This window comes from Drechmeria coniospora, chromosome 02 (assembly GCF_001625195.1).
Source record: "Drechmeria coniospora strain ARSEF 6962 chromosome 02, whole genome shotgun sequence".
Lineage (NCBI taxonomy): Eukaryota > Fungi > Ascomycota > Sordariomycetes > Hypocreales > Ophiocordycipitaceae > Drechmeria > Drechmeria coniospora.
Window position 1 is genome coordinate 2,375,254 of NC_054390.1, and position 15,347 is coordinate 2,390,600.

At 54.6% G+C, this 15,347-nt stretch overlaps 1 protein-coding gene across 1 annotated transcript; it reads right to left on the reverse strand.

The window, feature by feature from the left end:
- Positions 1-955: 955 nt before the first annotated feature.
- DCS_03784 (PQ loop repeat protein) lies at positions 956-2,055 on the reverse strand (the record flags this gene model as incomplete). The annotated part of the gene is made up of 3 exons (XM_040801097.1): positions 956-1,463; positions 1,564-1,785; positions 1,892-2,055. 3 exons carry the CDS (start codon positions 2,053-2,055, stop codon positions 956-958), a joined length of 894 nt encoding a protein of 297 aa, XP_040656130.1.
- Positions 2,056-15,347: the final 13,292 nt, after the last annotated feature.

Consider the following 15,347-nt stretch of genomic DNA (forward strand, 5'->3'; position numbering starts at 1 on the left):
TGTAACACCATGATTCTCCTCTCCTAGTAATATATTGCACCAGCAATCATGGTGCAGAGTATTTACCCCAGACACAGTCTGAATTCCGTAACCTCTGGCAGGCCTGCATCATGTCGGCCGTCATCGAGGCAAGACTTGGGGTGAGGGGAGAGGTGTGATGCGCAAACGCCGCATCGGCTGCTCCAAAACACCAGCGCCTTGTATCCCGATTTCACGGACGGAGCACAAGCCGTATACTCTTTTCTTTGTGCTTTTCGGGGACCGGAGACGCAGCTCTAGACTGGCCCGAGTATGCCATGGCCTCGGAACCTGTTGCTCGTGCGTCACGGATGCGCATGCGACTAGATATCTACTTGCCAGAGCAGACAACTCATGCAAGCACATTCACGCACTGCCATGGCTCCGGTCGTAACTCAAGTCTATAAATATGCTATTTCATGAATGAATTTTAAAACTGACCCGTCTGTTTCTGTTGCCCGCTTCCCAACGCGACTTCTACTGTACACGACATGGGTCCGTATTTGATCCCTCCATACACTCATACTGTAGTCGTACAGGTAAAGGGAGTCGAGGAAGATCCATGACGCGAGGACCCAGTGGCAAGGGGCAGAGCAGACGCCGAAGCGCCGTCGCCCTTCCCTTCAATCTGCTGCTGAATCTCCTCCGTTGGTCAGCGGAAAGCCCTGCATGCTGGCTCGTCACGAGCAGTCTTGGCCCTCGCGGCAACGCTCCAGCACGACATTCAAGTCCATGGCTGGCCGACCGAAGAAGCCTCCTCCCAGGGCCGCCCGACTCCCCCAAGACTTTTTCTGCGTCTTGCGTCGTCGAACATAGCAGAGTGGTTAGCGAGACGGAGGCAGGAGCAAGGTCCAACAGCTGCTTGCTGCTCGCGTTCGCCGCCCCATCTGGCCAACTGGCCGCTCAAGCGACGTAGCATCCCCCATCTGGCAGTCACCTATTCCACCTCGGAGTCGCTGAAGAGCCCTGGCCGCCTCGAGGGTGAGATGCTCCTGCTATGCGGTCGCATGGGACCCGGCTTGTACGCGCTTGACCACTGGCCCTCCTCCAGCAGGTGCCCCTTGGCCGTTCCATCGCCGCCGCTCTCGACATCGCCCTCGCCCTCGCCGTACATGAGATACTGCACGCCCAGCAGGCAGTCGCAGGCTGCCTGGAACAGGCCGCAGACCTTGAAGGCTACCGGAATCTCCGACGTGGCGGTGAAGAACCAAAAGACCTTCATGGCGTCACCGCCGATCCAGGCGACGAGGAGCGAGAGGCGGAACCCCTTGCAGGATCTTGTCTGCGAGTTTGCCAACAGCTGGGGGATCGGCAGCGTCGCCTCGACCGAGAGGCCCACGTATCCGATGAACATGGAGTACATGGCGTAGACGGGTGGCATGGTCGACAGGAGCAGCTCGCAGACGATGAGGGCGCCGAGCAGGTAGACGACGAATTGCCAGTACCTAAAGGCGGCGAGGTCAGCTTCGGACAGAGCGGCCGTCGAGACGCCAAGGCAACACCTTTCGGCCACGACATTCGATGCCGTCCTTCTGGGGCACCTACGGCTTGTGAGACCTCCACTGCCAGAAGTTGTACGGTCGCTGGGCGGAGAACCAGCCTTCGTTCTGCAAGGCTGCGAACGGCGTGCTGGCCTCGCCTCCCTTTGATGACGGAGCGGGCCTGTGGTCGAGGGCAATCTTGAGCAGCAGGAGCTGGACGGCGACCATGATGAGCGACTGCACCAGTAAGCTCGCGTCGAACCGGGCTCCGGGCCAGTAGAAGATTCTGCCGAGCGGAAGAACCAAGGTTAGCATCATCATGTTCCCTTGCCCGGGCAGCCGTCCAGGCCCGGAGTGGTCGCCATCGGTACGGCGCACGCATGCGTACGCACCTGAGCATCGAGGCGATGAGCATGATGAGCGGGATGTCGAGGGAGAAGCCGGCACTCGATCGCTTCCGGTGCATCGACAGCGCCTGGTCGCCGTACGACAGGATCGGCGACATGATGATGAAGAAGGGCGCCACATAGGCCATGCAGCCCGCGAACCAACCCATCGCGATCGCTGTCCTTGTCAATCCTGGTCGTCTTGAATTGTCTTTTTATTGACCCCTTGTGGAAGCTCAATGGATCCCCCAACGAGGCCAAGGAGCAGGCGAGGCGGAGAGTGAGGCGGAGAAGAAGCGGCGGGGGAAAGGGGGGGGTGGAGGTTGGCTACAATTTATTGCATCCAAGGACAGGCCATTCATGCGAGAGACGGCAGAGGTGAAGAGCAATCCGTCGGTGCCGATGCCTACGCGAGCACGGCGGGATGACGATGGTTGAAGCCGGATGGAATGCAACGTTGTGCCGACGCGCCAAAAAAGAATTCGACAAGCAGAGCGCGGCGTAGGGCAGCTTGGGGACGGGGAGGGGCGGACGTCAAACCTGTGTTCATACTAATATCGCTAACTGCTCCATCGGCAGCTGGCAGCTGGCAGAACTCTCTACCTTAGTACATAGCCTCCGAGTGGTCGGAATATTCAGTACTTGTACTTGCACCTAAGCATACAGTGGTGGGCACAAGTACGCGCAAGTAAGTAAGTACTTACAGGAGGTGTACAGTACTATACGGAGCACAGGTACCAATAGTACGGGGAGTCCTAGGTACCTAAGTACTACTATGTACTAATTACATACTGTATTGTAGCTAGCTGTATGTCAGTATTTACGGATTTACTGTGCCGACTACTTCACAACTACAGGCAGTAGCACCATATAGTACTTAGTAACTGCATGTACTCCGTACAAGTGCGGAGTACTTACTTGTAACTGTGCACACTGTACTTAAGTACAACTACGCCTACAGTTCTAGGTACTAGGTAGGTACTTGCTTAAGTGCCTAGCTAAGGACCTAGTATCCAGAGCTCCTTTTACGCGGCGTACAAGCAAACAGTATTACAGTACTTACAGTACGGACTACCTACCTGTAAGGTATGTACAGCGACACGAAAATATTGGTGCCAAAAAGCAATAGCCTCAGGTACAACCGCTAGAACAATTCAGAAGGCAGACAGGGTTGAATAGGGGGGAGGTAATTGAGCAAGGTATTCGGTACTTTCCGTTTGACGTTCCTCTCGCCAGACCGAGAGGTACTCTTGCGTCTCCACCTGTTACGCCGCGTCAGGAACGAGCCTCTTGGAGGACGTATCCGGACTTTCGATGGCAAGACCACGTACGGAGTACAGTACAGGTGGTAAAATACACTACGGAGTACTAATACAGGGTACGGAGTCGGAGGACTTACTTTGTGTATGTACACTACAAGTAGGTACATGTATGTTTATTCACATATTTCGTGGCAGACACATTCACTCCGTAAGTACAGTGCTACTAGTAATACGGGTGTGTGGAGTACTCCGTCCAGGAACCAAAACAAGTACTAGCACGGAGTGCTCCGCAAGTAAGTACTCGTACTTACAATTACAAGTATTACTCTCTCATACCTACTTACAGTACGGAGTACGGAGTAATTAATACTTGTAACCTCCCAAGAACAAGAAGCAGAAAATTAAGTACGACTACGAGTATGGCAGGGGAAGTGCAATAAGTAATAATACTTGTACCGTGAGGAGGCAAGTGCAACTACAAGCACTTAAACTACAGAGCTGGTGACAACCTCGACCCAATCCACTCCGTCGTGTTCTGTACTGTACGCGCCTTCACGGAGTACAGTAATACCTCATGCACGGTGCGGTACATCTCCATAAGTTAGTACGCACGGCCATTCAACCGCCCTTCAGCCCCATCATGGGAGGTAGGGAAATAACTCAAGACTGCCATGTACACCTATAGTAAGTGTCCTTTGTACGGAATACATGAAAAAAAAATTATTAATACTCAGCTATCTTTCAGTTGACTTAAGTATACTCCGTATTGTAGCTGTACCTGCACCACGTGATGTTCTCGTGCACTCCGCGGTCCATCATCACTCGTTGGACGGCATGATGCAATATTCGCCTGCAACGCAGTCCACGAATCATTTATACACACTCCTTCACCCACTCAGAATTATCATTCATTCCCGCCCCGTCGACATCCAACTGGGCATACGGATTACGCAGGGCTTACGACAATGTTGCAATCTGGCTCTCGTCCCATCACCACCAGACAAAGCCGCTCTGAACAACCTTTGCAGGCGCTGAAGCGAGACATTGATTGCGAGTCGGCCTTCCTGTCGACTTCGCCTGCCACCGGAACGCACCATTCTCGCCTGCCTCGCATTTTGCATTCCCCTGGATATGGGTAATGAATGGAATATATCGATGCGGCAATCAACTGGCATCGGCAAGATCCGTTCGGCTCGTTCTCGACTTGCTTGCTGGGAGGCACGACGCCGAAAGCATGGATGAGCATACGTCACCTGTCGGTGGCTGGATTCTAAAGCTCCGTGGCGGACATGATAGCCGAAAGACGGCGGAGAGTTGAGACTGGTCAGCGCCAGGCATCATGTTGAGCCAGATACTACTTGCCTTGGGTTCCAATACGTCGGGTTGTTCTCGAGCGCACGCAAATGCGGCGCGCTTCTCCTGGTTCCGAATCGCATTTATCTTACCGATGAGATCATCTTTGGGTCTGTTTTTGTCATCACATCAGCCGGGACAACCTTCCCTGGATTCGAGACGTCTTTATCCCACTTGAGGGGTCATACTTGGTTCTTTCCTGAACATATCAAAAGAGACGGCCTTCCCTGGATCCTCCGGTTCGTGGTCGGCATCGTTTTTTTCAGAATAGGAACGCCGGCTGCGATTTCCAGGAAGTCGCAGCTGCGAGAAATGGGGACCAGTCCATCGGCATCGCCAATGGTCGGCCTTCTACCAAAGTCACTCGCGAGCTCACGACACGCTTGATATCCGTGTATTTCTTGCATCGCGTTTAAATTTCACCGGCATCAATGCTTCACGAAGTATACAAATGACAACACGCTATGGTGGTTTGAGGCAACACAATACTAACGCGGGACCGACCTGGGCCCAAACTCATACGAACGGCATGGACTTAGCTTCTACAGTCGGTGCCGCCTGGTTGCCGTGACCGTCCTTGCATGGCTCGGGTTTTTCATCCGAAGCGTGTCACGAATCTGCTGGTTTTCCGACTGTCGTCAACGTTTGCCGACTAAGCTGATGTTATTGTTCATCCATCCATTGATGACATTCCCAACGTATTTGTATTTCTGCCGGTGCTGATCTCACATCTCGAATATGGAGTGGACAGGTCAAGAAGTTGGGGTTTGCACGCCAAGGAGAGATACATCCAGCGTTTCTCGGATGTCGGCTGCAAACAACGACGCTTGCCGAAAGCCCTCCCGACAGCCCGTGAGAGCGACTCCTACTGATGGGCAACATTCTCGAGGAGAATGACTTCACATTCCGCCAGATGCCGGCGATTACCACGGAGACTTCATTACGGGGAAGAGAGTCAACGTTTGTGCGTTGAAGACACATGGAGGTGGTCTCGTATCTCTCGGCCAGACGGACGGGCATACGGCCGAAATGGTGTGATCTGGAGCCATGGCAGTTTTTCGTATCACTGCAACAAGCTGGCTGGAAGTTTGACGCAAACTTGCTGCATACCCGCTCGGCCCTGACAGCGCAGTCCGCCATGGACTTGTGGTCGGACCTGAAGCCATGCGGTTTCCTTGGGTTTTCTTTCGCTCGTGATTCGAGAGAGGAGATCATGTGTTGTGACGTGGGGTCCAGCAGTGCTTGGACTGAGGCAAATCACTGCCTCTCATTGATCGCATTGATAGTTTCATTTGCTCTGGTTTCTCTGGCGCGCGGCGCGGGCAAATCTGCAGAGTGCTGCATCGGTACCCTTGGAGCAGCTGACGGGCAAGAATGGCGGGTCACCGTGGCTCTGGGCTGAGGCCTCAGCTGGGCAAGAAGCTGTGTGTGATGCGAGCAGTCGACGGGGACCAGGGGGGACGGCGAAGAGACCATGGCAATGACGTCCTGGTATTGTACCGATCTCGGCTCGTTTGGAGTCTCGACAGAGTGCATGTGTAGAGCAGTGAGTCCGACGTCACCATCTTGGTTGCTTCTTGAGTTAGGTTGCTTTCGCAGTCCACGCGTACGTATGGCGGGTTGACTTAGATTGGTACTATCAAACCAGACTGGTCTTGCTGATTGTGAATTTGGCCTCCAAACACTTTCACATCGCACTGTAGCCGTGACCCATCGACCGTGCAGCTGCTCATGGGGTATGCGGTTGTCCCCTCAAGAAAATTCGATGTGCTGTCAGAGGATCCGAAGTCAATGTTAAGAGATCGCGAGATGCCATTTTCCGTAGTTTTCCTTTCCGTTGATCGCTGTTGTCGCCATCACTACCTGAGGATTGTTTAGTCTGTCGACGACCCAGGACGCAAATGCCTACCCTACAGGTGCAATATCTCGCAGCAGCCGCCGCCACAACGGGGTTTGGTACAGGAATATCATCAGTTGCTCGATATTGACCCGAACCAGCCATCCGATTGAACCCCCCACAAAGACGCAATGATCAGCTCGGCGTATCGGCAAGTACTGTAGTACGTGCATGCCCACTGTATTTGCCGGCAATTTGCCATCATCGTAAAGGAGAGCTAGCTGTACGGAGTCGTCGTGTGCCCAATCACGATATGCTACCCCCCCCCTGGGATGCGACGCAAGCAACGGGGGCCAACTGACCGAGCCAAATTCGGTCCGAATGAAAGAGACGAAAAGCCCCCCATCATCAAACCAAAAAATAAAACATGAAAAACAAAGGCATCGTCGCAACTACAACATGACGAGAGGACGCAAATTGCTCAAAGTTGTACGAGTAAGTATCTGTAAATACTCGAGTTGGTGTCGCCTCACACTCGATACTGGACCTGCCATCTCTCCCTTTGTTGCTTCTGCTGATCGAGAAGACGAGCTGGCGGATCGGCTCCAAAGGGGCAGGTAGTACGGAGCAGTTGAAACTAAGCTCGGCTCGACGACAAAGGAGTCATAACAGAGACGGCCGATCAAAGCCCACCGTGTGGGGCTCGCGGCACTCGAACTCCCCCGGACGTTTCGGGATGGATGGATGTCGGCAGAAGATAGGATCAGGTAGGATCACTAGAAGCGCAATTGTCTGTTGCCCCAACCCCCCCCCCCTCTCCACCTTTGCCAACCGGGAACCGGCCGTGACTCGGCCTTCTGCTTTCATGACAGTACTCCGCAAGTACGGAGCTCGCCTAGATGTATAGTTATTACCAGTACAAAGAAATCAGGACCAGCACCGGGTCGGTGCATCAACCTGATGTCGAGAACTAGACGAGAGTGGGCAACGCAAAGGAACCGCCCGGCACTCCGATGCCGATGATGACCACCAACCAGTGCGGATCCGGTGCCAGCAGTATTACTCGTACATTGCGTTACAAGCACATGTACGGGGTACATACAGTATATGAAGTAGCTAATCTTGTTGCAATTTACTCCTACTCCCTGGCAACCTACTTACTAAGGTACTTCTTACTACCCCATATGGATATTCGATACGAGTTCGTCGACCAACCAATGTATGATAATTTATAATACCGCCCCCCCCCCCAGGTACGAATGAGGGCGAGGACTTACTTGTCCAAGCACATAGTTGTACTTGCACCTACAAGTAATACATGCACATGAGCATGTACGGAGTGAGGTATAAAATATCCCTACTCCGTACTTGCATGTACCCGCTGTACAACTACAGTACTTACTTGTACTCCCAGACACCGAGGATATCGCCTGTGAAAAGACTGGGGGCGGGCTCCTAAGGACACTCCCGCATAGACGACCAAGCCAGCGCCGCACAGATGGAACCTTCGGGGACAGGCGGGGAAAGAAAGAAGGAAGAATGAAAGCGTGGCGAGAGAACCGTATCCCGTCTCGAAGGAAATACCAGAAGCCGATCACCTAATGCTAGGTTGGATGGAACGTAGAAAAGAAAGCCGCCATGGAAAGGAACGACACAAAAAGGAAAAAAGGGGGCGGGGCGGCAACTGGGCCATGTCTGCGGGCGTGCTCCGTCCAATGTGTAAGTACTTACTCCGTACGCCAACATGGAAATAAAAACAAGCGTCCCGAGCATAAGTGGAGGTATGTACGAGCACTGTAAGTAATTCTCCGTACTCCGTACATCTAAGCGTGCTGTATTAATACCTGCTCCGAACATGTGCTCGAATGTGTCCAGTGCCAAGCATGTTGAGTTGTGTCATGCGAGGCATCTATGTCGTGCATAAACGACGACGTCTCTTCAGGCTTGCTGTAATGCCTCGCCAGCCATCAAGCAGTGTTATGCTGAATGCCAAATTAGTCATTAATGGTAGGTAGCCATTGTCCGCTGTTGAGCTCCTGTCGGTCGTCGGCATCGAATGAGTTCGTGTCCACAAGTCGAGAATAAGCAGTATGCCGAGTTGAGTTCCATGGATGGATGGATGCAGACGAGTCGTTCCCAAGTTGACGTGATGCGACGCTCCTTGTCTCGTGCTCGTACTGCCTGTCGTACGGAGAATTGCCATCGCCTTGGGCCACTCCCGTTTCTCGTCCAACCCCGAATATTGGCCGTCTTGCCTGCTCGTCCTTCCATGTCCTGTGACCTCCATCTCCATGTGGGCGTTGGCTCGACGTTGCAATCGTGCCACAGGCCCAACGCCGCGCCATCTTCTCGTTGCCTCGTCCATGTTCGCGTCTTCTCCTTCTCGAAAGATAGGCACCAGCAGTACCGCATGCCGTGCCGCGTGTTTCCTCCGCCTGCACATGTACCGTGCTCGTATCAGTCCGCCGGCATTCCTCTCCACTGTGCTTGCGACCCTACGGGCACACTCGCATCTGCACCAACCATGGTGCAAGGAAATGTACTCACAGTAAGTAAATGATGGTGCATCGTACATGCGCAACCAAGAGTTCGTGATGGCTCCTCGGAAATAGTACTCGTATGTGTTATGTAGCCGTGTCTGTCGCGGAGCGAATGCCGCCGATGCCACGCCGGCCGGTATGGGCCCCGTTTACAACAGCCGCGTCCGCTGGCTAGCCCGTCGTCGTCCTCATCCGTCCCGGGAGTCTCGATCCGAAGAGGAAGTTGACCTGACAAGGCATCGGCCAGTCTCTCACCCTCGAGGAAGCCAGGTCAGTTTCCTCCATCGTTATTCCCGGCGCTAGCTTGCTCTCTCGCTCCTTTCTCGCTCCTTTCTCGCTCCTCCGACCGACCACCTCATGGCTCTGCAACACGGGCGACAGTGAATCCATCCAACGTGCTGACGTTGGACGCACCCTCCGCTCTCCAGGAAAGGAAGGTTGCTGTCACATCCCGATAATCTGGGTCGACAGAACAGCGCTGGCAACTGCGTTTGCCACCATTCGCTCGCTGGCCAGTGGGTGACGACGCACCGGTATGCAGGGGACGTAATAATTATGTACTGCACACTTTTCTCATGCAACGCACAAGTGCAGGCAACAACCAGCACGCCCCCTCCTCCCTCGTATCTATCTTTGGTTTCAATGGGTAATGGGGCCGCCGGTACCTACCCATAGGGCCATGCCGTTCCCAGCGTAGGCAGAAGCATGTCGGTCATGGGTTCAATGAAGTTGCAGCCGACAGGACAAGCAAGCCCGAGCATTCGTGCGTCGTAGTGGTACTGGCTGGCATCTTGATTGTGCATGCATTTTTTCGCCAAGACGAGGTTCACCCCTGAGACGAAATACGTCCCGGACTACTCCGCACTGCACTTGGACGCTGTCAACGGTAATGCAATTGCGTGCCGCACACGTTTTCTTGCTGTTTCTGTTGAATGATACGACCTGTGCCGCCTCGATGGAATGAGTATCACCCCCCGCGGATGAGGCGAACGTATGACAGGGGCTCCTTGGTGAGACGCACAGCGGCCGAACTCACTGTCCAGCAACCTGCAGGTTGGCTCAAGCCCATACGCAACTGACCCTCGTCCGGAGGAAGATTCATGGCCCTGAGGCTCTGCTTCCTGTCTCAGTGACCACAAGGTACGAGTGGGAGGGACGAGGCTGTTTGGACAAGGGGAGCTCGCGTGGGCCTCGATGCACTTACCGACTCTCCCTGCCCATGTCCCTGTCCCGTCCGCCCGTCCAACGGGCCCGACAAGACCAAGTGCCCAAGTCAGCGAATGTGACGAGGCTAAGTTGCCATTCTTGGCGGCAACTCGGGAAACGTATGAGTAAGAGGCAAGACTCCGTACTCGTGCCCACTCACCACCACCAACACGGACGGAGTGTCGGGCTGCGATGTGCTTGGCGGTACGAGGAAGGGTGGGCGTCATGCATCCCGTGTTATGATTACTTACAGATAGAGTAGAGTAATAGTGACTTGACGTGGACACCACGGCATAGCGGCAAGGGGCGTTTTGGGGCCGATATTAGCTCGACATGCCTTCTCCGCTCGGCTGTGGCCCCTTGCTGGAGCCAGGAAGCAGCCGAAAACGTGTACCGGCCGAGAACAATGGATGGAATCGGGAGAGAATCTAGGCGCCGGTACTGGCACGCGTTTGGCGTCGACGGGCTATACTGAGATCGGACACCCCCTTTCAACCCCTCCAGGTCAACGTGGGCCGAGGGAGGGAGAGTGGGAGGGATGGCTGGCCATCAACTAGCCCACGCCTGTTGCATGTGTTGGCAGTGTGCACATGCACTTTTGACTTCATTCAACCGTCGCGGTGGCAGGATGCTTCCCTTTCCATCAGCTCGTTCCCTTTCACTTACGGTTCGGCTCACGCGTGACGTTGCATCGGTCACATCGACTTTCACTCGTTCCCAGGGTACGACAGTCCGTCGGCCCCCATCTCTGCCTGTCTCGTGACTGTCCTCTTCCGCATACAAGCGTTCATCTTCACTTCGCTAGCCTCGTGGCCGACAGAACAGAGTAAGAAGCATGATGGGCCGATCATCGGACAGCGGACTATGGGCCAAGGCCTTCGCGGAAGTGCCATTAATAACGGTCATTCGTCTCATCGTCGTTGTTGACTTCGGCTCAAGATCCCTGATTCTGCGTAGCGTCGACGATAGGTCTCCGAACCCACATGCGTCAGACGGCCTCGTTTGCGCCCTCCCTGCCGGCAGGTGCACGCACTCACCCGTAGCCGAGCTCCCTGATGTGTTGTGCACATATACGAGAAGTTTGGTGAGTGGCGCACCAAGCCGTCGGCCGGCTCTTATCCTCCCACCGTGCCAACCGCAGCTGCCTCCCTCGGCAAACCAGGCCGCGTTTTCTTTTGATCAAGCATTATGGGGCCAGACTTGTAAACTGCCAGATGCCACGAGCATGGCGTCGTACAGTACTTGCAGGTTTCCCAGCCTCACGGACATCAAGGAGGCGGGTCAGGGACAGATTCAACGTCAGCCGACGGCAGTGGCTGCAGAGGGCGGAAACGTCAATCCGTAACGGCACGCTTGCTGTCACCGCCATGAACTTGACTGTCGTGTTGCTTCGCCCGCGTGATCATGGCGGCAAGCTTCAAGAAGCACCGAAGCATGTCATGTTTCGGCATTTGCATCGTGCAACGAGCCTTCATAATGTCGTGCAGTCGGAGCGGTCGACGGACCTCTTGGGGGCTGAACATGGACCTTGATGCCGAGGAACGCCGAGCGACCAGTGTGGTCATGTCAGCTGGCAACTGCGGCCAAGGCGTTGGCTGCATAGTGTACTCGGCGTGCCACAGTCGTAATAAGCCCAACGTGCATAGGTAGTACGCATATGCAACATGCGCCTCCGGCAAGGAGGGGTTTCATCCGCGCGTCTGCTCGGGCAGCCAAAGTGATGAGATTAGGCAGTCTCTAGGTGTTGGCGTACGGACCCAACCCATCAGACTCGGACAGATAAACACGAATGGCAGCGTCGTATTGACGCTGCCTCTCCACATGTCCGCTTGCCTGTATGTGCCGCGGTCCCCACGCCGTCAACCCGCATCGCCGGCGTTGTGATAGTACCTCATCGGGACGATGCTGGGAGGGAGGTTGTGAGTGTGGGACGGCGGTCGATGCGGACCGAGGTGTCGAGAACTCGCACGAGAGAAAGTGGACTTGGCCTGGTGGTCGACAGTCTGTGTGGTCCTGGTCCCGTGCTCTACAGAAGAACATCGATGTGCCCAGCACAGTAACAAAGTCCCGAACACAAGGTCTCGTCATGACTCGGGTTGCGCGTCCAACGTACATGGACTTCCAACAGCATGTAGGCACATGTACGGAGTAGACAGACCGCTGGTTGGATCACCCGATCGACGATGACGGGGCGGGGCGTGGAGTGACAGATCCAGGCGAAGATCATCAGCATGCTGAAGACAAAGCAAAAGCAAAAAAATAACACGAGACATTGGTGGTAAAAAAAATCCATCGCTCGCTCGCGAGATGAGACAGACGGTCAAGGATTGGAAGAACCGCCCTAGCGGCACTTGAATGGGAAGGTGCCGAGCTCTCCCTCCTTCCCCCCACCCCCTCCCTCTCCCCCCGGCGCCATGCCCTGGTGGCGGCGTTGGTCGGAGGAGTGTGCCTTTAGGTCGTGCCTGCCGTGGATGATGGCAGCCTGGGCATCCCCATGGATGTGCTCACGCCCCGTCGGGAGCGACCCCTTGCTGTCTGCTTTCCCCCTTCCCCAGTTTCCAGCACGGTTGTACTGTAAGTAGTTGTACAAGCATGCACGCACCTCTCCGTACTCCGGGCGGAGTGTCCAGTATCAACATCACTATCCGAGCAGATACGATGGTAGTTTACAACGTGGGCACAGTTGCTCATGAGTAATACTCGGTACCGGTATCTACTGGTAGATGTCAATACCTACTTTATTCATCAACGAGGATTCCGTCCATGCTTCGCGAAGCACTGCGCGATGAATACCAAGTTGTGCACACTGCAGTACGTGTGCACTCATAAATTCATGTTTCGAGTACTGACCACCGTAGCACCGACCAGTAAGTACTCCGTATGAGTAGAGTGTGCTGAACAGGTATTATAGGCGCTCCCGCATGTACAAGTTGGTATTTCGTTCAACCCAGCAGCCGTTGTCTACCTGTTGGCCAGTATGGCGCTTGTGGCCGGCTCATACGCATTGCGTGTACTTATGCTCATTTACATTTACATTGTACGGAGCAGTGCTTCCATAATTGCCCTTGCCCCTTGCTTTGGTCGGGCTTGAGGGGAACAAGTGTCAGGAGCATTACGCTGCGTACATGCGCAGGATAAACCACAAATACTACACCTTCAGTACAGAGTACGTTACGTGTTGTACGATTGCTCTTCGGTTTGCACACCATCCAATATCATATCGAATCATTGAGCCAGCAGTATCTGGTGTGCATGTTCGGCGTATGTACACCCAACATGTAAATACTTACAGTACAAGTAAGTACACTTGATCCTGTATGTGAGTACTGTACCTAACTAGTTGTACTTACTTACGGAGTACTAAGCATGTAAGTACGCCTGCGACCACGACGCACATAATTAGTGCAACATCGACATACCGGAATGTGAACGGATACCAACGACACGGTTCACTTCACCGTCAACGTGGCCCCTTGGTAGAACCTGCCATTCGCCATAGCGGACCGTTACTCGGAGACGCGCCTTGAGATCCGAAGCGCACGGGCGACGACGGCGACGGCGGTCAAGCCCGTTTTGAACCAGGCAGATCCAAACGCGCTGATGGTCAACCCTATATTTATTTGTACATGTACTTTGTACAACACACTTACTATGTAATTAGTGCTGATTGTGCGTCATTGCCCGAGCACCGAGCTGCCTCTGTGGAGCATAAATAATGATGAATCCGTACGTATGTACATTATAGGTGCACGTGCGCTTAAGTGTTTATCGACACACTTGCATGTACATGTAGTTGGACGCAGTGTAGGCAAGTGCAGTACTGCACCTACAGTACGGAGTACTTGCAATCAATCTCTTATACATGTCCGCTGTTAGCCCAGCGATGCCCGAGCACCTACCTGTAAGTTAGCTGTAAGAACCTTGGTGAGCACATGGGAGTACATGTACGTTGGCTGTGGTTACAATGGGCAGAGCTGCGGAGCTCTCCCGCCGCACCTGCTCGGCACGGGACATCGCCATGGCTGACGCTAATTCCTCCATCGTACGAACCTGATAACGAGCGGGCGCCGCCACAACACTTGGCTCCATCTGCCCTGGCTCGGCCGGCCCATGGCGTCGCGCTGAGCAGAATGGCCAACATGCCAACGGCCGACGACACGCTGCACTGTAGGCGATGCGCTTGCGCGTGCACGTGCGCGTACTTGCTGCACGTCGTGACGACATCGGGAGCGAGCAATGAACAATCCTGGTGGCTGCGCTAGTACACCGTGTGGGAATATCGCACATGCATAATAGGGAGCGGGAGTATGGAGCACAGGGTGGTAACATCCCATTTCACGTGCTGCTGCAAGCACGGAGTAGCAGCAAGCAACTGGTACCTGACCAGAAATCCCGAGAAATCCTCCGCAAAGCTTTGGCAACATGTCCATGTGACATGCCTCGTCGGTATTCGGGTACCTGCGAACCGCCTTAGCTCCGGGGACGTGGCCGCGGTCGAGGGTGGGAATGCTTCGGCATTTCGTTCCTTGGTCGGCAAGTTGTCATTCGCCGACTATTTCGAGATGGTCCATGCTTCCGAGCTCTCGATCCACGACACGCGGCCCCAAGTGCCATGGCTTGGTCCCGCCAGGCGGGAGTGCCAGTACTCACATTTGCGTATTCTTCGCACGGCGTAGTTACGGTACACTGTACAGTCCATTTGTGCCTTGCTCACTCCGTACAGAGCATTTCAATTCAGGATTGCTCCTTGATTGGAGGGGCGTGATTCGTAAACGAAACGCGCCGCTAGCAAAGCCGGTCCTCACACCCAGGCGCGCAGACCCGAGGCCGAATATGCACTTGCACGGTAGGTGTGCGGCCTCCTCGCGGCATCCATGGCCTGATGGGTTCCCCTCCCTGCTCCTGAGGGCGGAGGTGGCGCCAATGCTCGCACACTGCATTAGGGACGGTACTCGCACCTCGGGGCGCAACTCCAACCAAAAGTACCTGTTGTCTGTGCGAGTGTGCCTAGTACAGTGGTAAGTAGTAGTTGCACTGTACATGTAAGTGTACCGCCTACGAAGTATGGAGTGCGCTGGATGCATACGCGTCCCGAGTACAGACGCCTACTGTTACAATATGTACACCCGCAGCAAGTACGGGCGCTTCGTGTTCCGTATGGATCGCTCCGTGCTTGCCTGCCCGTGCTTGCCTGCCCGTGCTGACCGGCTCCTTGCTTGCTCCTTACTTGCCTGCTCCGTGCGCGCTTGCTCCGTACTTACTTG